This window comes from Mesoplodon mirus, assembly GCF_964341445.2.
Source record: "Mesoplodon mirus genome assembly, contig: HAP1_SCAFFOLD_832, whole genome shotgun sequence".
Lineage (NCBI taxonomy): Eukaryota > Metazoa > Chordata > Mammalia > Artiodactyla > Ziphiidae > Mesoplodon > Mesoplodon mirus.
In genome coordinates this window covers 167599-191881 of record NW_028295206.1, presented here as the reverse complement: position 1 = coordinate 191881, position 24283 = coordinate 167599, and the positions used below count along the sequence as shown (strand labels likewise).

Genomic DNA, 24283 nt, shown 5'->3' with positions numbered 1-24283 from the left:
AAAGAGGTGGAGGAAAGAAACAGAAAAAAAATATTTGAAGAAAAGAATGGCCAACAACTTTCTAAACTTAATGAAAACTACAATCCCACAGATCCAGGAGGATCTGGCAAGGAGAGAAGAAGTGGAAGTAAACTATTTTGTAATATTCTTATCCTATATATGATGTGGTACAATATTACTTGAAGGTGGACTGTGATAACCCTAAGTAAAATACTGTAAACCCTAAAGCAACCACTAAAATTGTGAACAAAAGAGTTACAGTTAATAAACCAAAAAAACAAAAAAGAAATAAAACTACATCATAAAAATTACTTGATTAATCTAAAAGATGGCAGAAAAAGAAAAGGGCAACAAAGAACAGATGGGATAAACAGAAATCAAACAGCATAATGACAGATTCATACCTACTGTATCAATAATCACATTAAGTGAAAATGGTCTGAAAACCTCAATTAAAAAGCAGATTGTCAGGGACTTCACTGGTGGCGCAGTGGTCAGGAATCCACCTGCCAATGCAGGAGACACAGGTTTGAGCCCTGGTCCTCCCACACGTCATGGAACAACTAAACCCATGCGCCACAATGACTGAGCCCACATGCCACAATTACTGAAGCCCATGGGCCTACAGCCTGTGCTCCACAGCAAGAGAAGCCACCGCAATGAGAAGCCTGTGCACCACAATGAAGAGTAGCCTCCCTTTGCCGTAACTAGAGAAAACCTGTGCGCAGCAATGAAGACCCAACACAGCCAAAAATAAATACATAAATTAATTAATTAATTTTTAAGAAAAAGCAGATTGTCAGACTGGATCAAAAAGCAAGACCCAACTGTATGCCACCTATAAGAAATGCACTTTAAACATACGGACATAAATTTATAATAAGGTTAGAAATAAGATATACCACACTAACATGTGACAAAACAAAGCTAAGCTAGACTGGCTATATTAATACCAAACAAAGTAGACTTCAGAGTAAAAAAACATTATCAGCAATAAACAAGGTCATTTCATAATGAGGAGTGTCAATTAATAAAAAGCACAACAACCCTAAACGTTTATGTGCCTAGTAACTTCAAAATATACGAAGCAAAACTTGAGAGAACTGCAAAGAAAAATAGACAAATCCACAATTACAGTCTGAGATTTCAATACCCCTCAATGAATAAGTGATAGAAAGAGCAGGCAGAAAATCATCAAGGATACTGTAGACTTGAACACCACCATTCTTTTCAAGTAGCCATGGAACACTTACCAAAAGAAGACTATATTCTGAGTTATAAAGTAAAGGAGTAAGTCAAAAGGATTTAAGTCATACAAAGTATGTTCTCTGACCACAAAGCAATCAAACTGGAAATGAAGAACAAAAATATTTCTGGAAAATACTCCAATATTTGAAAACTAAATAACACACATCTAAATAATCCTTGGATTAAAGAGGTAATGAAAAGAGGAATTACAAAGTATTTTAAACTGAATAAAAATGAAAACATAATATATTACTATTTGTGGAATGCTGCTTACTTGCATGAAAATTTATAGCACTGGATGTCTATATTAGAAAAGAAGGTCTCAAATCAATGACCTTGGCTTCCAACATAAAAATCTAGAAAAAGAGAAAATTAGGGGACTTCCCTGATGGTTCAGTGGTTAAGGATCTGCCTTCCAATCCAGGGGACACGGGTTCGATCCCTGGTCGGGGGACTAAAACCCCACATGCCATGGGGCAACTAAGCCCGCCCACTGCAACGACTGAACACGCAAGCCACAACTAGAGAGCTGGCATGCCGCAACTACAGAGCCCACACACGCTGGAGCCCACACCCCATTTGGAGTGTCACAAATACTGGGCCCACACGCCACAACTAGAGAGAGAGGCCCACGCGCTGCAACAAAAGATCCCACATGCTGCAACTAAGACCTAACGCAGCCAAAAATAAAATAAATAAATAAATATTTTTTAAAAAAGAGCAAAGTAAACCCAAAGCAAGCAGAAGAAAGGAAATAAAAAAATCAAAGAAAAAATCAATGAGAAAAAACAAAACAAACAAAACAAAAAAGACATGGAAAAATCAATGAGGGACTCCCCTGGTGGCACAATGGTTAAGAATCCACCTGCCAATGCAAGGGACATGGGTTTGATCCCTGGTCCAGGAAGATGCCACATACCGCAGAGCAACTAAGCCTGTGTGCCAAAACTACTGAGCCTGCATTTTACCATCCGCAAGCCACAACTACTGAGCCCACGTGCCACAACTACTGAAGCCCATGTACCTAGAACCCATGTTCCACCACAAGAGAAGCCACAGCAATGAGAAGCCTGCACACTGAACGAAGAGTAGCCTCCACTTGCTGCAACTAGAGAAAGCCTGAGCACAGCAATGAAGACCCAACACAGCCTAAAATAAATAAATAAATAAATATGTTTTTAAAAAACCAGTGAAACCAAATATGTTCAGAAGATGAATAAAAGTGATAAACCTCTAGCCAGGCTGATAATGAAAAAAAAAAAAAAAGAGAGAGAAGGCACAAATTACCAATTTCACAGAAATGAGTAATGAGAAATTACTACAGATTCTATAGATATTAAAAGACTGACAGAGTAATATTATGAACATTATGTAAATAAATTTGACAACTCAGATGAAGTGGGTAAATTCCTTGAAAGAGGGAAAATACCAAAGCTCAATCAAGAAAGAACAAATAGGGCTTCCCTGGTGGCGCAAGGGTTGAGAGTCCAACTGCCGATGCAGGGGACACGGGTTCGTGCCCGGGTCCAGGAAGATCCCACATGCCATGGAGCGGCTGGGCCCATGAACCATGGCCGCTGAGCCTGCACGTCAGAGCCTATGCTCCACAATGGGAGAGGCCACAGCAGTGAGAGGCCTGCTTACAGAAAAAAAAAAAAAAAAAAAAAAGAAAAAAAGAAAGAACAAATAAACTAAATAGCCCTATATCTAAAAAAGAAACTAAAGTCCTACTTAAAGACCTTCCCACAAAGAAAATTCCAGGCCCAAATGGCTACACTGGTGAATTCTACCAAATATTACAACAGTATACACAAAAATATACATATAAATATACATATTTATACCATGGTCCTACCTTTACACTCCATGCCAAGTTGTTCTATTAGCAACATGGAATTCTTATAATTAGAGTAAAGCATCTGGCAATCCTCAAAAGCTGTTTCAGATGACTGAGTTAAGTCATCAAGGTCATCCATAGAATTAATTTGCTCTTTGACCTACAAATAAAAAATACTATTTCACAATGTCCCCAAAATACTTATAAAATATACTAAGTGTACGGAGGTGATAAATATCTCTTTATTAAAGCAAAAACACAGATACTTCTTAAAAGAACAGATTTTTATCAAAGGGATAATTTTATGAACAGTGTTTCTAAATTATTTTTTCAAAGTAAATGTTTCTACAACAAAGGAAGATTTTCTATTTTTCCACTATACCTTTCACAAAGTAATTTTTTACTACAGGATAATATTTTTTATAATTAATTTTTTACTCTACCTTGTTCTTCTCATTAGATGTTTCCTTTGTAGCCCTAGAAAAACAAACGATTCTTTTCAGGCAAATATTAAATACTTAAAATCCAAAGAATACCTAAACCTATTGTTTTTCACATAAAATCTTTGCATTGGTAATTAATTTTCTATAAAAGAGATTAAACAATAAATAGAAAGAGTAACATTAAAGGACAAAGAAAATACACCATAATAATATTAACAAAGCATTAAATTAGATTAAGCTGACAATCAAAGGAAAAGGAAAAACATAATGTTACTTGCATTATTTGATAGGAAGAAATATACCAGGGTTTTTTGTTATCGTCATTTTCAATAAAAACTAACTTTATGGCACTAAAACCTATTTGGAGAGTATTAAGTCCTTATATGAAAGAAACCCGTTTTTAATAATCATGATATTAGCTTTTTGAGGACTTACTATGTAATTGTTATGCATTATTATAAGCACCTTACATGTCTTAAAGGCATTTTAATCCTCACAACAATTCTGGGAGAGAGGTAATACATTAGGTCCTTTTTACACAGGAAGAAATGCAGCACAGAAAGGCTAAGTAAGTTGCCCAAGCCCATACAGCAGATCAGCAGCTGACCCAGAATTCAAACCCAGGAAATCTGGCTTCAACACTTGTGTTTCACAATATGATGAGAAGGTAATATTTATTTTTAAGTGTTTTTAAGTAATATGATAGCAAATGAATCTGTATTATCATTCCATGTCTAGTTATAACTATAAATAATAATTTCTGAATCTTACACATATTTTTCAAAAATAAAAAGACTTTAGACCCAGGCAATATAGGAATTCTATTTTCAATAAAGATTTGCTTTTGTAAAGAAATTCATCAACCCATTGATGAGGGTTTCATTCACCCATTCATTCATTCACCCATTCAGCTGTTTATTCATACATTCAACATATACTTAGCGCACAATACGTGTTAATGACACTTTTGGTATAGGAAGCATGACTTTTGTAATTTAGAACTTTATAATCCAAAAGTAATAATCTGTGATAGATTGTTAATAGTTTTTTTCCTATCAAATATAAACAAAATCTTACCCTTTTCCCTGGAATCTAAACCACTATGAAGTTAACATAACCTGTTTTAGAGTACCTTACAAAACCATAGCCACTCATGATGATACTGTCATCTAGAATTATCAAGGAATGATTAAATCCTTTTCAGTATGGCCTAAATGTTTGTAAATTTATGATTATATAATTTTTAAAAATCTATGTATGATAGAATAACTTTTAAGTACTCATCTGCATATTCAATTATATAAGAATATTACACTTCAAAATCAATGAACAAGCCCTTACCATAAAACTATACGTGAATAGAAGTATTATGTACAATTAGTTTACTATAATATTTTAAAGATAATGTAATACAATCAATAAGCTTTCTAATATTGGACATGCAAACAACATTAAACTGAATAAATGCATCCTCTACTGGCTCATTTCCAACAGCATACAAACATACTCTAAAAACGCCCATCTTAACATAAAAAGAGAAAGGAAACTCCCTTGAACTCCACATTCCTCTTCAGTTACCATCCAGTTCTCTATTGCCTTTCCCAGTAAATATTCCCTAAGGAGCCGTTTATATTTATTCACTACAGTCCAGCTTCCATGGGGAATATTTATTGAAACTACTTCTGGTCAAAGCCACTCATCCTCATCTTAACCTTTCAGCAGCGTTCATCTGGTATAGTTGAGAATACTCCTGTCATGACCTGTACACTATATTATGCTGTTCTATTTCCAGAAAAAGTATTCAGTGCTAATATTTCTTGACCTAAAAGAATTTGTACATTTTACCTGCCATCATCCTGATCTACTCCACTTAAACTGCTGTCATCCTTCATGTGTAGCAGACCACCACTCAGTGAATCAGCCTTCTCAAACATTGGTGTAATCACACATTCTTTTGTTGTCCATTTTTCATTTTCCTTTTTCTTTACTTCCTTCATGTGCACGCCAGGACCGCTACTTTAAAAAATCCATTAAAAAGCCAATGTTTTCTAATAATTCTACTGATAAAGAATAAAAAACCAATTTTTGTAAAATTCCAACTCTTACCCATCATAAGTCATTTATTAGTTCACAAAACAGTTATGAAGTACCAACCATATGCAAGCAAATACAAATCCTTGCTTCAAAGACACATACACAATTATGATACAATGTGATATGTAAGAGTTGACACATGAAAGTTATAAGTGAACATAGGAAAGCTTTACAGAAGAGGTTAAATAAACAGAGGAGGTCATGAGGAAAAGAAAATGGAGAAAATCATTCTACTTGGTGATTAGAATGTGAGCACAAAGTTTAGACACATGGAGTCTAGGTGTTTCTGAGAAACTTGGAAGGAAAAGTACAAAATACATGGAAGGAAGCAGAGAGATGAGTCTGGAAAGACATTCTGAAGAACCTCAAGTGCTACAATGAAAAGCTGAAGTTCACTGCCTAAAAGCAATGACTCTTAGACATGGGAGTAATAATTAGATTTCTACTCTATTTTTTTGTTTTGTTTTGATATATAATAATGTTTAATTTGCATGATTTTTAAAAATAACATGAGGTACATAAAACACGAAAGAAGAACTCAAGGAAATATCTTCGGGGGAAAATTTACTTTTAAACACCCACATGTTGGGGTCATGTCAGCATCAGGGCTGAAAAATAGGTACCTCATAGTATCCCTCCACCACCAGCAACAATTTGGCATCTATCCACAGACAAAAGGGGCTTTGTGGCAGTTGCAGGATCCAGCACCATAAACCAAGGGACCTGGGAAGAGTCCTGCCCACCCAAGTGGTAACAGACATACAGACCACAGCCCAGCTGTGGACCCTGCATGGCCCATGAACTGGCTCCAGCCACTCTTAGCAACGTCCAGGGAACCCCTGGAAAACACTGTCTTAGACAATCACCCACAGACGAGAGAGCCTTTGTGGAAATCCAGGTTTCCAGCAGAGAAGTGCCAGCATACCACTGGAACAAAAAAATGCAAGTTGGGATACATTGGAGAGGGCAGTTATTAAAGACTGGAAGAGGTGACTGCTACTTCAAATTCAAAGACAGCAGTGCAAAACTTCAAGTAACATAAAAAAAATCAAGAAAACATGACACTACCAAAAGATCACAATAATTTTCCACTAGCAAATCCCAAAGACATGGAGATCTGCAATCTACCTGATAGAGAATTCAAAATAGTAGTTTTAAGGAAACTCAGTGAGCTACAAGAAAACACAGAAAGACAACCCAATAAAATCAGGAAAGTAATACACAAACAAGATGAGGAGTTTAACAAAGAGATAGAAATAATAAAAAATAACCAAATGGAAGTTTTGGAGCTGAAGAATACAATGAATGAAAGGAAAAATGCAATAAAGAGCACTGACAGCAGAATGGATCAAACAGAAGAAAGAATCTGTGAGTTAAGAGACAGGAGCTTTGAAATTATCCAATCAGAGGAGAATAAAGAAAAAAAGAATGAAAAAGTGGGAAGAAAGCCTACATGAATTACCAGATACCATCAAAAGAAATAATTCATAAATCATGGCAGTTCCAGAAAGAGAAGATAGGGAGAAGGTGGCAGAAGCTTATTTAAAGAAAAAATGGTTGAGAACTTCCTAAACCTGGAGAGAGATTTGGATATCCAAGTTCCTAAAGCACATAGGTCACCAAGCAAACTCAACTTAAAGAAATCCTCGCCAGGAGACATTATAACAAAACTGTCAAAAATCAAAGACAAAGAGAGAGTCTTAAAAGCAGCAAAAGTAAAGAGGCTTGTAAATTATAAGGGAACCCCCATAAGTCTATCAATGGATTTCAAGAGAGTAGGACGACATATTCAAAGTGCTAAAAGAAAAAACCTGCCAACCAAGAATACTCTATCCAGAAAAGTTGTCTTTCAGAAATGAAGGAGAGATAAAGGCTTTCCCAAACAAAGCAAAGCTGAGGGAGGTCATCACCACTAGACCTGCCTCACAAGAAATGCTGAAAGGAGTCTTCAAGCTGAAATCAAAGGACGCTAATTAGTAACATAAAATATATTTAAATATACAACACACTGGTAAAGGTAAGTATACAGTCAAATCCAGAATACTGTAATACTGTAATACAGTGGTGTGTTAACCAATTAACTCTAGTATTAAGGCTAAAGGACAAGAGTATTAGAAATAACTATAACCCTAGAAAAATATAAAATTTGTTAATCATGAACAGTAGCTCAAATGAGAACTTGTTTTATAGGAAAATAACAATTATCTATTGTTAAATACTGACATAGGCTTACCTATCAGAATCTTCATTCTCCATGGTAGGAAACTGTTGGTTATTAGTTTTTCTGCTCTTTCTCTGTTGAATTAATCCACTATCATCAGCATCATATATGTTTTCTGATACTTCCATTTCACTACTTTTGTGCTTCTTCTTTGCTTCTTCAACCTTTAATGAAAGTTTGACACTACATATAATTGTTATTACCTTATTCATTATAAAGACCTTTTCATTGTCATTAATTACTTGACTCAGAGTTTGCCCCGGCTTTAAGCAATAAAAATAGTTTTGTGCTTACTTTAATTTTTTTAATTACAAGTCATTGAAATTTTTGTAAAGTCTGCTTCTTTCTGTTTGAGGAAAAGAAATAAAATTTTAAAAATTTCAAAAAGGGCTTTCTTAATGTGGTGCAGCTATTCACATCCACTCTTCCCTGTCTGATGGCAGAGACAGAGAAATAAAGAGACAAAGACACAAAATTTGTCCTCTTTGGTCTTTACCACCTGGATTTTGCATTAAACAGCCAAATTTAGAGGACGGGACACCTTGGTGCTTCAGTAACAAAAAGGAAACATCCTTCTTTCTGCACTGAAGCTATTCTTCCCCCACTGCCTTTTACAATTCTTTTTTCATTTGGATCCTGGGAATATCAAAAAAGTGATGGTGTTCACTAAAATATATGAACCAAAGTTTACCAAAAAACAGGAGTAGAGTGAAATTGATGAATTGCTAGTTAGTGTGGAATTCTGGAAAATGAGTAATGCCTCCCAATTTCACATTCAATAACCATGAAATTTTAGAGCTAAAGGGTATAGAAGTAATTATCTACTTTAGCCCCACTATTTACCAATAATGGGAATAAAACCAAGAAAGGTTCAATGATTATTCCAAAGCCCCTAAAGTGGCATTTCCTATCATTTCATGGCACCAAAAGAGATGATACAATTCTGTAACCCTGAATCTGATAAATTACCAAATGAATTCATCAGATTAATCAGATAAGTTAAAAGTGTGACTTTGGCAAAGTAATTTAATGCCTCAGTTGGGGGTAGGGCTCATCTGTTTTTCTTTTAAAGGAGAATATCTACAGATTTTTGTCTATCTTTAAAACTCAGTCAATGCACCTCTTACACAAAAGAGCAAACAAACAAATTTAAAAATCTATTAATGGAAGGAAAAAAAACCTCACTGCACGTCAAAACTCAGTTTTCTCCTTTGGAGATAAATACTGAATTTGTTTGGCTGAGGGTTTATACTACCTATATGATAAAATCATACATGTCAAAACTTACCACATTTTATTAAACAACATAATGTAAAGGTCTGACTCAACAGAAACATCTGAGAGTGGTGATTAAAGAATATGTGGGAGTACATGTATTTGTTATTAAAAATATCTTGAAGTGGCCATGCTGGAATTCTAAGTGCCAAGCGATTGAGTAAAGCAGAGAAGATCGCATCCACTAAAGCACAATAAAGAGATTAGTTTACCAGGAATACGTGTTTATGTCCCTTCTTTCAGTCACTGCTTCCTTCCCATACTATAGAGTGTAATTTATATTTAAAACCCAATAGATTAAAAAGAAACCCCCAAACCCTAGCTTATTATATTTCTTAAGCAATTTCCTTTGTGGAAATTCTGGCTCAGAAAGTCACACGGTATGTAGCTAAATTAGTTTCCCAGTTCATATGAAAGACTGACAGAGAGAGACTTAGGTTGATTAAGGAACAAAAGCCATGAAAATAGTTTCCTATTATTTAGATGGCAGAAGTAATCTATTTCTACACAATTACCTATTTAGCTGACCCCATTTTATTACTAAGTGGAAAATCAGAATGGATCAGAGATCATTGATAAAGAGAAAGAACAAAGTAGCAGCAAATGAAACTCTACCTCTTTTTGAAGTTGAATTTTCTGTTGTCTGAAAGCCAGGAACTCTACTTGTAACATGGCTATCTCATTCTTAAGCCTTTGCATATCTTGCTGTAATTCTTCATTTAGATACACTTTGGATCTTCTGTTAGTATTCAGTGGAGAAGAACTCCCATTTTCTAATTCAGGTTGCATGCTTTTATAGTTATTAGCACTGCAATTATCTGCAAGCAATGGCTTCTGGAACCAGTCTTGTATTGGTTTGGTTTTCTTACAAGTATTTGTAACAGCAGAAATATCACGACTTTTTATTTGAATCATGTGTTTCATTTCATTGGAGCAGGCAAGCCATAAATCAAAAAGTCTTTTGGGATCACTAGACTGAGGTATACATCCGATGTCTAATTTCCAATTAGTGGTATTTTGGTTCATATTTTGTAACATTTGCATATCAAACTCTTGGTCTTCTTGCATTTCAAATGTAACTACTGGGTCCCTTACTTTTTTATTTTCTGTATCATTATAAAAACTCTCCTCATTTTTGTTAAAAACATGTTCAGTGTCTGGTTTATCACTTTCATAGTCTAATTTAATTTCAGTTAAATAAAGCTGTGAAGATGATGGACAAGAATGTCCCCAAGACCCAGAGGTTAAATAAGATGGAAAAACATTTTCAAGACTGGGTTCTTTTTGTTCAGGAAATGCTTGGAATGCTAGAGAGACAGATACTCCAAATGAAACTTTTGCCTCACAGTCAGGTATATTATTTGTCAAATTAGAAGGTATTTCCTTTATGTTTGCTCCTTCTTTAGGGTCATCATGTAGTGGCTCTTCCTCAGGACAAACAGTAATTTTGTATTTTTCAAAAGTTCCACCAAACTTCCACTTTAACTTATTTGTGATGTGTTTGAAGTTATTTTCCCACCCTAATTTGCCTTGTTTGATCCACATTTCCTCATGCTTTTGTATACAAGGAAGTCCTAAACATACAGATATGTCCTCTCTATCACATTCCTTATTCATTTCTGGTTCTTGAGTCATTTTTTGCAGATGCAAAAGCGGAAGATCAATTGGCTTGATTTGATTTTCACATGTCTTTTCTGTCAGGGTACATGTTTGTAAAATAACTTTATCCTTAAGTAATCAAGGACAGACAAAGAAAAATTAGAAAATAATTAAACTTTAACCATTAAACTTCTTAATCTATGTTTAGCTACTCACAAATCACTGGATTACAACTAAGAAGTGAAAAATAACTTGCCTTAGCCTGAAACCGGAGAAAAACATGAACTCACAGACCCAATTTTGTCACTGTTTGTTTGAACTAAATAATTCATATATGTTAAATCTACCAAAAATGAATTAGGAGATGATTTTTAATGTTACAAAGCCTTCCTTACTTAAAAATATTTCACCTCACCGTACCTTAAAAAGTCCCTATGTGCACGTAAGCATTTTTTTTTAAGGACTAGTAACTGGAGAATAGACAAACCTTGAATTACTGGGAGCCAAAATCAATTAACACCAATCAGAAAGAGGAACAAATTCCTAAATTTTAATGCAAATTATATACTATGATAGTATTATACGTTGATATAATACCTGCTTTCATTCAGTTATATTATATTCTAATATCCACTAATGAAAGTGGATAAAACATTGTTTAATATTATTTACTGGTTTCCTACCCTGAAATGAAATAAATTAGAAAGTTATTGTCTGTACCCTAACAACAAAGGTCCAATTCTGGAAGGTCTGCTTCCTTAATAGGCAATTGGGTTGATTGTATGACCCCTTCTCTCCCTGAATGGAGATCCTTAGGTTGATTACATAGAGGTCACAAGACAGAATAAATTTTTAATCTTGGCATTAGTGACTGGCAACTTGAAACTACAAATTTTGAACAGCTGGGAATGATTTCTCCTTCCATGAATCTAACTCACGGACCATCACTGATATACTGTTCATAATTTCAACTGCTTAATCATACGATTCAGTATTTGATTATCACCTTCTTTATCATGTAAGGAAGAAGCAAACAATATTCAGGAAATTTTTTTGCCTCAATTCCAAGGAAAAGTTTAACTATAAATTATAACAGATTCTAACAATATTTTAAGCTTTGTAATTAAAGCACTATAAAAACTAACTATTAAATTATTATCTATCAATTCTAAGAGGTTAATTTTGAAAGGTAATTTCACTTGAACTCTGTTATGTTGTTAAAGCATAGAAAACAATATTGAGCCAGAAATTTACATTTACATTTTTACATACCTGTGAGTGGTTATTTTCACTTCCATGAAGCCTTTCTTGTGCTTCCTCCGATGTTATTTCTAAGTCTAGCTCTGCTGACAAATCTATATGTTTAGTTAAAATTAACTACTTAGAACAGTTAGATAAAAGACATAATCTTTATAAAAATAGATTTAAAAAATTTTATCAAATGACAATTTAAATTAAGCTTAATCTTTAGCTGAATATTTACTTCTTTAAGAAATACTTCTAATTACCTAAAACTCCAACAAACCATCTGGGAAATACCAGATGTCACCAGGTTACAGGCACACAAACATCTCAAAGATTCATTGACAAATTCATCCACCAAACATCAATGAACAGAACAATCAAAAACCAAACAAAGGGTTTCCCTGGTGGCGCAGTGGTTGAGAGTCCGCCTGCCGATGCAGGGGACACGGGTTCGTGCCCTAGTCCGGGAAGATCCCACATGCCGCAGAGCTGCTGGGACCGTGAGCCATGGCCGCTAGGCCTGTGCCTCTGGAGCCTGTGCTCCGCAGTGGGAGAGGCCACAACAGTGAGAGGCCCGCATACCGCAAAACAAACAAACAAACAAACAAAATTTAAAAATACAGGACAAACATAGAAAGTCACAATATACTCTGTTCTCTACTTCATAATAGTACCTATTTAACAATACACCAAGCTTCAACTGCAACGTTATTCATGGTTTCCAAAATTACTGTTACTTTTCATGCTTTTATCAGTTCCTTAATCTGAAATGTTTTCCTCTACTCTTCTGACAAAGTTCTTTTCATCTTTTAAGACTCAGCGTGCTTTGTGAAGTCCTCCTTGATTACAGCTCTCTTTCCCCAAATAGGTATCTCTTTCCTAGTAGCTACCTTAGTACTTTATAGATTTTTCTAGTGTATCTTCATCACCTGAACTGTAAATTATTTCTTCACATCTATCCTCTTTGCTTCTAGACTGTAGAGGACAATCTCTTGAAATCATCTTTGTATAAACAGTCTTTATTTTACTCAATAATTATTTATTGAGTTCCTGCTCAGTACTAAACATGGAGTTTAAAGAAGAATGTAGATAAAAGGTGTCAGGGATGGCTTTTCTAGAGATAATGCCTGAGCTGAGACTTACACAGTGAGGTCAGTCAGATTCAAGGGAATAGAGGGCAGGAAAGGGAGAGAGCATGGAAAGCTGTAGCAAGACAGGCAGAGAAGCATACATAAAACAGGATGAATACTTGTCTAAAATACAGGGATAGATGAGAGAGCATCACCAGCAGTTCAGAATTCCAGAGCAAAGGACAGACAGAAAGGGCTAGAGAGGGAGAGTCAGGTAGAAGTTAGATTACGAAAGCCTCGTGTCATTCTAAGATGGCTGGACATTAATATGCTTTAAAGAGTGGTTCACGATCACTGGTGCATTTGAGATAGATCACTCTAAATGCTGCGGGAGGGATGAATTTGAAGGCCATACAAATAAATAGAGGGAGAAGAATTTGATGGCATTATAATGCAAAAAAAAAGGTGATGCAGGCCTACACTGAGGGACTGTTTCCAGAAATATTTAGGATATAAAATTACCAGGACCCAGCATAGAATAAATCTTTATTAAATAAATAAATGCACGAATCCTGGGCCCCTCAAGAACTAGACTCTGCTTATTACTTTATAAAAGGTATCAACTGAGAAGAGAAATGATCTGCATGAACTGTTTTAAGTTGCTTGTATTTAGTTTCCAGTTTTCCTGTTTCACATCTTCCTGTGTTGAGGGGGCTCGTGTAGGTGTTTCATTTGAATTTGTGCTTCTTGGACCTACCAAGCTCATGGAGAAATGAGAGCAAACAAGTCACTTGTATAGATAAAAAAAACTTTGAGTTTATAGCTTGTAGTCACTACTCTAGGAAATAACTGAGAATCTTTTGTAAATGTAACATTAATTCTACAGGTAAGGAAAGACAAGAAGATAAAACTATAGGACTGGAAAAAGAAAACAGTGTATGATTTATTACTATAGCCCTGATCATATGACTGATTAACGGCACTAAATTAATTGGTATTTATGTAGAACATATATTAGATGTGGTTAATCAATAGACTGGGCATCCTAGTAGAATTAGAATTGATTTTCCTTACACTATCTTTAAATGATCAGCACTCCTTAAAACCAATATCCCTTGTGAACTATTAATTCATTAAAAATAATAAGTTGGTATACTATGTGGACACAGCTAAGAAGGAGGGACTATGTAGCAATCCCCAATGACTCCCATTACTGCTGGGAAAGCCAATTCTAAAATATATAAACTCATACAAAATACAAGAAATAGTTTAGTATTTGGTTTTGGAGGTGCTTTTTTCGTTACATTGAATATAGTTATAACTAATACTAATGAATTCAGAGCTAAACAAAAATAAAGCTAAGAAACTACATTTTGAGAAGGGAATCTTGAAATGTCTGCCTAGGTTTCCCAACTAGTCCCAAAGTTCTAAATATAATCTTGCTACCCACTCTCAGGTGTATCCTAAATACTAGCCTAATGAACCTATTCTCTCTCCTAATTCCCTTTGTTATTTATTATGTTGCTTTCCTCAGAGGAAGAATGCAAACGTCTTGCTAAAAGACGTTTCGCTGCAGGTTGAATAAAAGGAGTAAACACAAAGCAGATTTTGCCATAAAATGATTTTGGAAACATCAGGATTATGGTGAAGCCATGCCGAGGTGGCCTACGGTTGAGTGCTCTGTGCTTATTTATTACATTGTTTGCTTTCTCTGTTTTCTGGCAGTTGTGACTCACACAGGTCACGGAGCGTGTAATCCCCTAACAGAAACAACACTCCGATATTAATCTTTTCTTTATCTGTTAAGGTCATCTGTCCAAATTCTGTGGATGCTGACTGATTTTTGGTCATTGATTGTGACACAAATGGATATTTATCATCAACTTTCAAATGCCCAGCTCTTTGACAAGTCTCATTATTGAGCGACAAACTAGCAGAATCCCAACCTGAAAAATCTGAAAACAAAGTTTCCATTTATTAGAATGTGAATACTAATACAAATTTGACTAACCTGAACAAATTCTTTCTTCAGAGAAGCAGTCCCATGTCCTCCTCTCCCCCCAAACACACTACTCCCTCATGGCTTATTGTATCTTACACATCATTGCCATTCATATAGATACGTTAAGTATTGCCTCTCATTTTTTCTAATTTTTAATTTTCTAGTGTTACTTACTTTGATTCACTCATCAATCTCTATTACATATTCTGTATACCTTAAGAGCTTTATTAATAATTACGTTTCTTCAACATATAAATTTTTTCATTAACAAAATTATGTCTAACCATTTATTTTATGTTTAAATATGCATGACAGTATTGTGTGTTCCAGAGACATGGGTTTTAAAAAATCTTTTAATGAATGGTACTACTTTAATACAATGAGATGGTCTTTCCTCAATGTACCAATATCTTCAGAACTCATTTTTTAAGGCTTGGATAAATATCATAAATTTACAAAAGAAATGATAGCCTTGAGTGACTAATTGTTTCCTGGTAAAAATAGGATAAGTCTAGGTCCACACTAGATCCAAAGAGCATACAGTGCCATGACACAGGAAATGAATACATAACAAAAATATTTTTCTTTTTTTTAAAGAAAGTAAAATTGTCAGATTTCAATTTCTTAAGACAAATAAGAGCTGAACCAAGATGGTGGAGTACAAGGATATGCTCTCAGTCCCTCTTGTGAGAACACCAGAATCACTACTAGGTGCTGGACAATCATCGACAGGAAGACACTGGAACTCACCAAAAAAGATACCCCACATCCGAAGACAAAGGAGAAGCCACAATGAGACAGTAGGAGGGGCGCAGTCACAGCAAAATCAAATCCCATAACAGGTGGGTGGGTGACTCATAGACTGGAGAACACTTATACCACAGAAGTCCACCCACTGGAGTGAAGGTTCTGAGCCCCACATCAGGCTTCCCAACCTGGGGGTCCGGCAAGGGGAAGAGAAATTCCTAGGGAATCAGACTTTGAAGCCTAGTGGGATTTGACTGCAGGACTTTGACAGGACTGGGGGAGAAACAGACTCCACTCTTGGAGGGCACACACAAACTACTGTGCGCAGTGGGACCCAGAAGAAGGAGCAGTGACCCCACGGGAGACTGAACCAGACATACCTGCTAGTGTTGGAGGGTCTCCTGCAGAGGCGGGGGTTGGCTGTGGCTCATCGTGTGGACAAGAACATGGGCAGCAGAAGTTCTGGGAAGTACTCCTTGGCGTGAGCCCTCCCAGAGTCTGCCATTAGCCCTACCAAAGAGCCCAGGTAGGCTCCACTGTTGGGTTGCCTCAGGCTAAACAACCAACAGGGAGGGAACCCAGCCCCACCCATCAGCAGTCAAGTGGATTAAAGTTTTACAGAGCTCTGCCCACCAGAGCAACACCCAGCTCAACCCACCACCACTCCCTCCCATCAGGAAACCTGCACAAGCCTCGTAGATAGCCTCATCCACCAGAGGGCAGACAGGAGAAACAAGAACTACAATCCTGCAGCCTGTGGAACAAAAACCACATTCACAGACAGATAGACAAGATGAAAAGGCAGAGGGCTATGAACCAGATGAAGGAACAAGATAAAACTGCAGAAAAACAACTAAATGAAGTGGAGATAGGCAACCTTCCAGAAAAAGAATTCAGAATAATGATAGTGAAGATGATCCAGGACCTCGGAAAAACAATGGAGGCAAAGATCGAGAAGATGCAAGAAATGTTTAACAAACACCTAGAAGAGTTAAAGAACAAACAAACAGAGATGAACAATACAATAATTGGAATGAAAACTACACTAGAAGGAATCAATAGCAGAATAACTGAGGCAGAAGAACACATAAGTGACCTGGAAGACAGATTGGTGGAATTCACTGAGCAGAAGAGAATAAAGAAAAAAGAATGAAAAGAAATGAAGACAGCCTGAGACGTCTGAGACAACATTAAACGCAACAACATTCGCATTATAGGGGTCTCAAAAGGAGAAGAGAGAGAGAAAGGACCAGAGAAAATATTTGAAGAGATTATAGTCGAAAACTTCCCTAACATGGGAAAGGAAATAGCCACTCAAGTCCAGGACGTGCAGCGAGTCCCATACAGGATAAACCCAAAGAGAAACATGCCGAGACACACAGTAATCAAATTGGCAAAAATTAAACACAAAGAAATATTACTGAAAGCAGCAAGGGAAAAATGACAAATAACATACAAGGGAACTCCCATAAGGTTAACAGCTGATTTCTCCGCAGAAACTCTACAAGCCAGAAGGGAGTGGCATGATGCACTTAAAGTGAGAAAAGGGAAGAACCTACAACCAAGATTACTCTACCTGGCAAGGATCTCATTCAGACTCCACGGAGAAATCAAAAGCTTTACAGACAAGCAAAAGCTAAGAGAATTCAGCACCACAAACCAGCTCTACAACAAATGCTAAAGGAACTTTTATAAGTGGGAAACACAAGAGAAGAAAAGGACCTACAAAAACAAACCCAAAAGAATTAAGAAAATGGTCATAGGAACATACATATTGATAATTACCTTAAACGTGAATGGATCAAATGCTCCAACCAAAAAACACAGGCTTGCTGAATGGATACAAACACAAGACCCATATATATGCTGTCTACAAGAGCCCCACTTCAGACCTACAGACACATATAGACTGAAAGTGAGGGGATGGAAGAAGATATTCCATGCAAATGGAAATCAAAAGAAAGCTGGAGTAGCAATACGCATATCAGATAAAATAGACTTTAAAATAAAGAATGTTACAAAAGACAAGGAAGGACACTATATAATGATCAAGGGATCAATCCAAGAAGAATATATAACAATTATAAATATATATGCACTCAACATAGGACCACCTCAATATATAAGGCAACGGCTAACAGCTGTAAAAGAGGAAATCAACAGTAACACAATAATAGTGGGGGACTTTAACACCTCACTTGCACCAATGGACAGATCATCCAAAATGTAAATAAATGAGGAAACAGAAGCTTTAAATGACACTATAGACCAGATAGATTTAATTGATATTTATAGGACATTCCATCCAAAAACAGCAGATTACACTTTCTTCTCAAGTGCGCACAGAACATTCTCCAGGATAAATCACATCTTGGGTCACAAACCAAGCCTCAGTAAATTTAAGAAAATTGAAATCATATCAAGCATCTTTTCTGACCACAACACTATGAGATTAGAAATGAATTACAGTGGAAAAACATAAAATACACAAACACATGGAGGCTAAACAGTAAATTACTAAATAACCAAGAGATCACTGAAGAAATCCAAGAGGAAATCAAAAAATACCTAGAGACAAATGACAATGAAAACACAACAATCCAAAACCTATGGGATGCAGCAAAAGCAGTCTTAAGAGGGAAGTTTATAGCTATACAAGCCTACCTCAAGAAACAAGAAAAATCTCAAATAAATAATCTAACTTTATACCTAAAGGAACTAGAGAAAGAAGAACAAGCAAAACCCAAAGTTAGCAGAAGGAAAGAAAACATAAAGATCAGAGCAGAAATAAATGAAATAGACAGAAAGAAAACAATAGCAAAGATCAATAAAACTAAAAGCTGGTTCTTTGAGAAGATAAACAAAATTGATAAACCATTAGCCAGACTCATCAAGAAAAAGAGGGAGAGGACTCAAATCAATAAAATTAGAAATGAAAAAGGAGAAGTTACAACAGACACCGCAGAAAGACAAAGCATCTTAAGAGACTACTACAAGCAACTCTATGCCAATAAAATGGACAACCTGGAAGAAATGGACAAATTCTTAGAAAGGTATAACATTCCAAGACTGAACCAGGAGAAACAGAAAATATGAACAGACCAATCACAAGTAATGAAATTGAAGCTGTGATGAAAAATCTTCCAACAAACAAAAATCCAGGAGCAGATGGTTTCACAGGTGAATTTTATCAAACATTTAGAGGAGAGCTAACACCCATCCTTCTCAAACTCTTCCAAAAAATTGCAGAGGAAGGAGCACTCCCAAACTCATTTTATGAGGCCACCATCATCCTGATACCAAAACCAGACAAAGATATGACAAAAAAAGCAAATTACAGACCAATATCACTGATGAATATAGATGCAAAAATCCTCAACAAAATACTAGCAAACAGAATCCAACAATGCATTAAAAGGATCATACACCATGATCAACTGGGATTTATCCCAGGGATGCAAGGATTCTTCAATATACACAAATCAATCAATGTGATACACCATATTAACAAATTGAAGAATAAAAACCATATGATCATCTCAATAGATGCAGAAAAAGCTTTCAACAAAATTCAACACCAATTTATGATAAAAACTCTCCAGAAAGTGGGCATAGAGGGAACCTACCTCAACATAATAAAGGTCATATATTACAAACACACAGCAAACATTATTCTCAATGGTGAAAAACTGAAACCATTTCCTCTAAGATCAGGAACAAGACAAGGATGTCCACTCTCACCACTATTATTCAACATAGTTTTGGAAGTCCTAGCCTCAGCAATCAGGGAAGAAAAAGAAATAAAAGGAATATAAATTGCAAAAGAAGTAGTAAAACTGTCACTGTTTGCAGATGACCTGATACTATACATAGAGAATCCTAAAGATGCCACCAGAAAACTACTAGAGCTAATCAAAGAATTTGGTAAAGTTGCGGGATACAAAATTAATGCACCGAAATCTCTTGCATTCCTATACACTAATGATGAAAAATATGAAAGAGAAATTAAGGAAACACTCTCATTTACCATTGCAACAAAAAGAATAAAATACCTAGGAATAAACCTACCTAGGGAGACAAAAGATCTGTATGCAGAAAAGTATAAGACACTGATGAAAGAAATTAAAGATGATACCAACAGATGGAGAGATAAACCATGTTCTTGGATTGGAAGAATCAATATTGTGAAAATGACTATACTACACAAAGCAATGTACAGATTCAATGCAATCCCTATCAAATTACCAATGGCATTTTTTACAGAACTAGAACAAAAAATCTTACAATTTGTATGGAGACAAAAAAGACCCCGAATACCCAAAGCAGTCTTGAGGGAAAAAAACGCAGCTGGAGGAATCAGACTCCCTGACGTCAGGCTATATTACAAAGCTACAGTAATCAAGACAATATGGTACTGGCAGAAAAACAGAAACATAGATCAATGGAACAAGATAGAAAGCCCAGAGGGAAACCCATGCACCTATGGTCAACTAATCTATGACAAAGGAGGCAAGGATATACAATGGAGAAAAGACAGTCTCTTCAATAAGTGGTGCTGGGAAAACTGGACAGATACATGGAAAGAATGATATCAGAACACTCCCTAACACCATACACAAAAATAAACTCAAAATGGATTAGAGACCTAAATGTAAGACTGAACACTATAAATCTCTTAGAGGAAAACATAGGAAGAACACTCTTTGACATTAATCACAGCAAGATCTTTTTTGATCCACCTCCTAGAGTAATGTAAATAAAAACAAAAATAAACAAATGGGACCTAGTGAAACTTCAAAGCTTTTGCACAGGAAAGGAAACCATAAACAAGATAAAAAGACAACCCTCAGAATGGGAGAAAATATTTGCAAACAAATCAATGGACAAAGGATTAATCTCCAAAACATATAAACAGCTCATGCAGCTCAATATTAAAAAAACAAACAACCCAATCCAAAAATGGGCAGAAGACCTAGATAGACAGTTCTCCAAAGAAGACATACAGATGGCCAAGAAGCACATGAAAAGCTGTTCAACATCACTAATTATTAGAGAAATACAAATCAAAACTAGAATGAGGTATCACCTCACACCAGTTAGAATGGGCTTCATCAGAAAATGTACAAACAACAAATGCTGGAGAGGGTATGGAGAAAAGAGAACCCTCTTGCACTGTTGGTGGGAATGTAACTGATACAGCCACTATGGAGAACAGTATGGAGGTTCCTTAAAAAACTAAAAATAGAATTACCATATGATCCAGCAATCCCACTACTGGGCATATACCCAGAGAAAACCATAATTCAAAAAGACACATGCACCCCAATGTTCATTGCAGCACTATTTAACGTAGGCAGGTCATGGAAGCAACCTAAATGCCCATCGACAGACGAATGGATAAAGAAGATGGGGTACATATATACAATGGAATATTACTCAACCATAAAAAGGAATGAAATTGGGTCATTTGTTCAGACGTGGATGGATCTAGAGACTGTCATACAGAGTGTAGTCAGTCAGAAGAGAAAAACAAATATCGTATATTAACGCATATATGTGGAACGTAGAAAAGTGGTACAGGTGAACTGGTTTGCAGGGCAGAAATGGAGGCACAGTTGTAGAGAACAAACGTATGGACACCAAGGGGTTAAAACCGCAGGGGGTTGGGGACGGTGGTAGGATGAATTGGGCAATTGGGAATGACATGTATACACTGATGTGTATAAAATTGATGACTAATAAAAACCTGCTGTATATATTAAAAAAAAAGACAAATAAAAGAAAAAAGCAAGAAATGTAAAAGTGAAAGTTTAAAGCCTGTTTCATCACAAGGGTCCCTTTATCATTTCACATCCATGACCTCTGTAAATGGTTTAAAACAGTGGTTCTCAAGTGTCACCTGAGCATCCCTGGAGTCCCAAGACTCAACCGTTCAAGGGGTCCAAGAGGTCAAAACTATTTCACAATAACAGTAAACGTTATTTCCATTCTCATTCTGTTTTAAGTGTACAGAGGCGATTTCCAGAGACAAGATATGTGATAACATCATACTTCTAATGGCTAATAGAATGTATGACTGTGTGTGCTTGTATTTTAAATTTTTCAGTTTTATTTTCCAATACAGTAAACATCAGTAGATACAACCTACTTAAACAAAAGTTCCTTGGAATTCTCAATAATTTTTAAAAGTATAAAAGGATCCTATATCTGCATCATAAAAAATAACAAACAAATAAATAAAAGGATCTTAAAGCCCAAAACGTTCAGAATTACTGTTTTACAAGATTGTGTCTATCAAATCATCATTAAGGTATGATTACTTTCCCCCACTTTTAATAATCAAAGACCACACACACACACACACACACACACACACACAGAGTCTGCTAATCAAAACATCTGGTTGGCTTAAGCTCATCCGTGTAACACCACTAAAATGAAATAATTAAAGTTGAAATACAATTGACATGTTAGCAAGTGAAGCTTTACTCTAGGTTAAGGTCTGAATTCAAATAAGCATTTTATAAAACTGGAAAAATCTTAGAATCTAATAATTTACCTCTGAGAATCCCTAAGAAGTACAGAGATTCCAAACTGAGAACTTTAGGGTATTGAAGCGTACATAGAAACATCTGAGTTAAAGCTTACATTTTAAAAATATCTTTTTCTTATGCTTGTAAATATCTTTTTTTCAAAACGTGGATACCAACAATAACATGTGCCTTATTTATGTCAAATCCTTCAATTAACTTGCAAAAACAAAAGAAAAAAGAATTAGGAATATGAAGGCTGTGAGCGTTTCAAATATTTTAGTGTACCTCTTTCCAGAGTGAAATTTGCACTGCAAAATTTACCTGATCTGGATGTTTGTAAATCCTTCATTCCTACTGTTTTACTAGGAACAGAATCTTTCACTCCAACTGCAGGCTGAATGGGTTTTGAAACAAGTTGATTAATAAATAATGTACATTTGATACAATCTGTAGTTAATAATTCAAGACAAAAATATAAGTTTTTACCTTCAAGTGAGGATATTTTCCAGGAGAATCTAAAAGGCAAAAGGGACATAGAATCAATTACACGTAACTATGAAAGCCAACTATATATTCATGCAGTTAGTACTGAGCAGAATCCTCATGCTTGGCCTTGGCAGTGAATACTTTAGGTTTTGGTGTTTTGTTTCTTGGGGGAAGTTAGGACTGCAACAAGACAGACATATGAATCCACTATAGATACTGAAGAAAAAATAGGAGTACAGGTTTAACAAAACATGCAGTTAAGACTTCAAAAGTAAGATTATGTTCCAAAAGCCTTTATAAAATAGAAAAATGCACATGTACCAATGTGAACATGCTGATTGATGAGGAGAAAAGTGATCTTTAATCAGAGCAACAAATCATGACCCCGAGAAGGTAAATGTGAAAGCTGATGGTAAAATGCAACAGCATATCTTGAATGCAATACAGCAGCATCATTTACACCATTATACTACAAGTATTTATCATGTTCTTCAATTTGTCCTGTAATTTAGGAAGTGCACAGTTGGGATGACAGTTCAGTTGAATGTATAATTCATTTCTCATCAGAGAAAGGGTTATGAACTGATCAGCTTGGATATACACTTGTAGAATAATAGTTCATAAAAATATTCATGTTTTTCCATACCCATGTGGGCTACTGGTATGCCTACATTTCTTGGATCCTCTAGTTTAGTCATCTTAAAGTTTCTCGATCCACTCATGCAAGAAGGTATATAAGGCACATCTAAGAAATAACGTATTATAAGTTTTCAATATCGAAGTACAGTTATCAAAAAGGAAAAAGTAAATTTTACTGCCATAGAATTATTAGATATTAAAAATCTTTCATATTTCAAAATCAGTGTAGTATTTACTGAAAATAACAATTTTAGCATTTAGGGAATGAACCCTATTAATTTCTTTTGTTTCCAAAATTAGTTTGGTTCAGTATATCATGCTAATGTTTAAAAGGATTTTTGTGAAACAATTATCATCAAAAAATTAGCTATCTTAGGGACTCCCCTGGTGGTCCAGTTGTGAAGACCCCATGCTTCTACTGCAGGGGGCACGGGTTCAATCCCTGGTCGGGGAAATTAAGATCCCACATGCCAAGCCAAGCAGCCAAAAAAAAAAAAAAAAAAAAAAGCTATCTTAAAAAAAAAAACAAAAACAGCCAATGCTTCCATATTCAAATTAATCTCATTTGAATAACACATACCAACACAACATATATCTTTGATGCCTGATAGTTACAAGGAGGAGCTGGGGTTTACCTCAATTCTAGCACCCACTCCTGCTTCCAGTACTCTCTGGAGCAGCAATGACCTAACCTTGTTTCAGTGTAAATACACTAAAGTCATCTAACGAGAGTTCTCTCACGTTTCCTCATCACCTCCACAATCACCTCCCTAACACCCTTCTTTCCCCCCTCTTTCCTTTCACTATATTCTTTCCTCTTCAAAGGTAGTCTCTGGATCTGTGG

General features: G+C 35.7%; 1 protein-coding gene across 3 annotated transcripts in view; it reads right to left on the bottom strand.

Moving 5' to 3' along the window:
* The window catches only part of LOC309797651 (ankyrin repeat domain-containing protein 26-like), a 137792-nt gene that overhangs the window by 30497 nt on the left and 83012 nt on the right, over window positions 1-24283 (bottom strand). The window contains exons 13-21 of one of the 3 annotated variants that reach the window (XM_082646112.1): window positions 23447-23545; window positions 22801-22829; window positions 22636-22708; window positions 14730-14987; window positions 11990-12072; window positions 7856-8007; window positions 5374-5544; window positions 3529-3562; window positions 3104-3245 (exon numbers count right to left, since the gene is read on the bottom strand). In XM_082646112.1, the coding sequence (XP_082502238.1) occupies window positions 3104-3245; window positions 3529-3562; window positions 5374-5544; window positions 7856-8007; window positions 11990-12072; window positions 14730-14987; window positions 22636-22708; window positions 22801-22829; window positions 23447-23545 (1041 nt within the window). Of the gene's footprint in view, window positions 1-3103; window positions 3246-3528; window positions 3563-5373; window positions 5545-7855; window positions 8008-9733; window positions 10807-11989; window positions 12073-14729; window positions 14988-22635; window positions 22709-22800; window positions 22830-23446; window positions 23546-24283 lie in introns of those variants that run through there. The other 2 variants (XM_082646111.1, XM_082646110.1) reach the window with 2 other exon arrangements.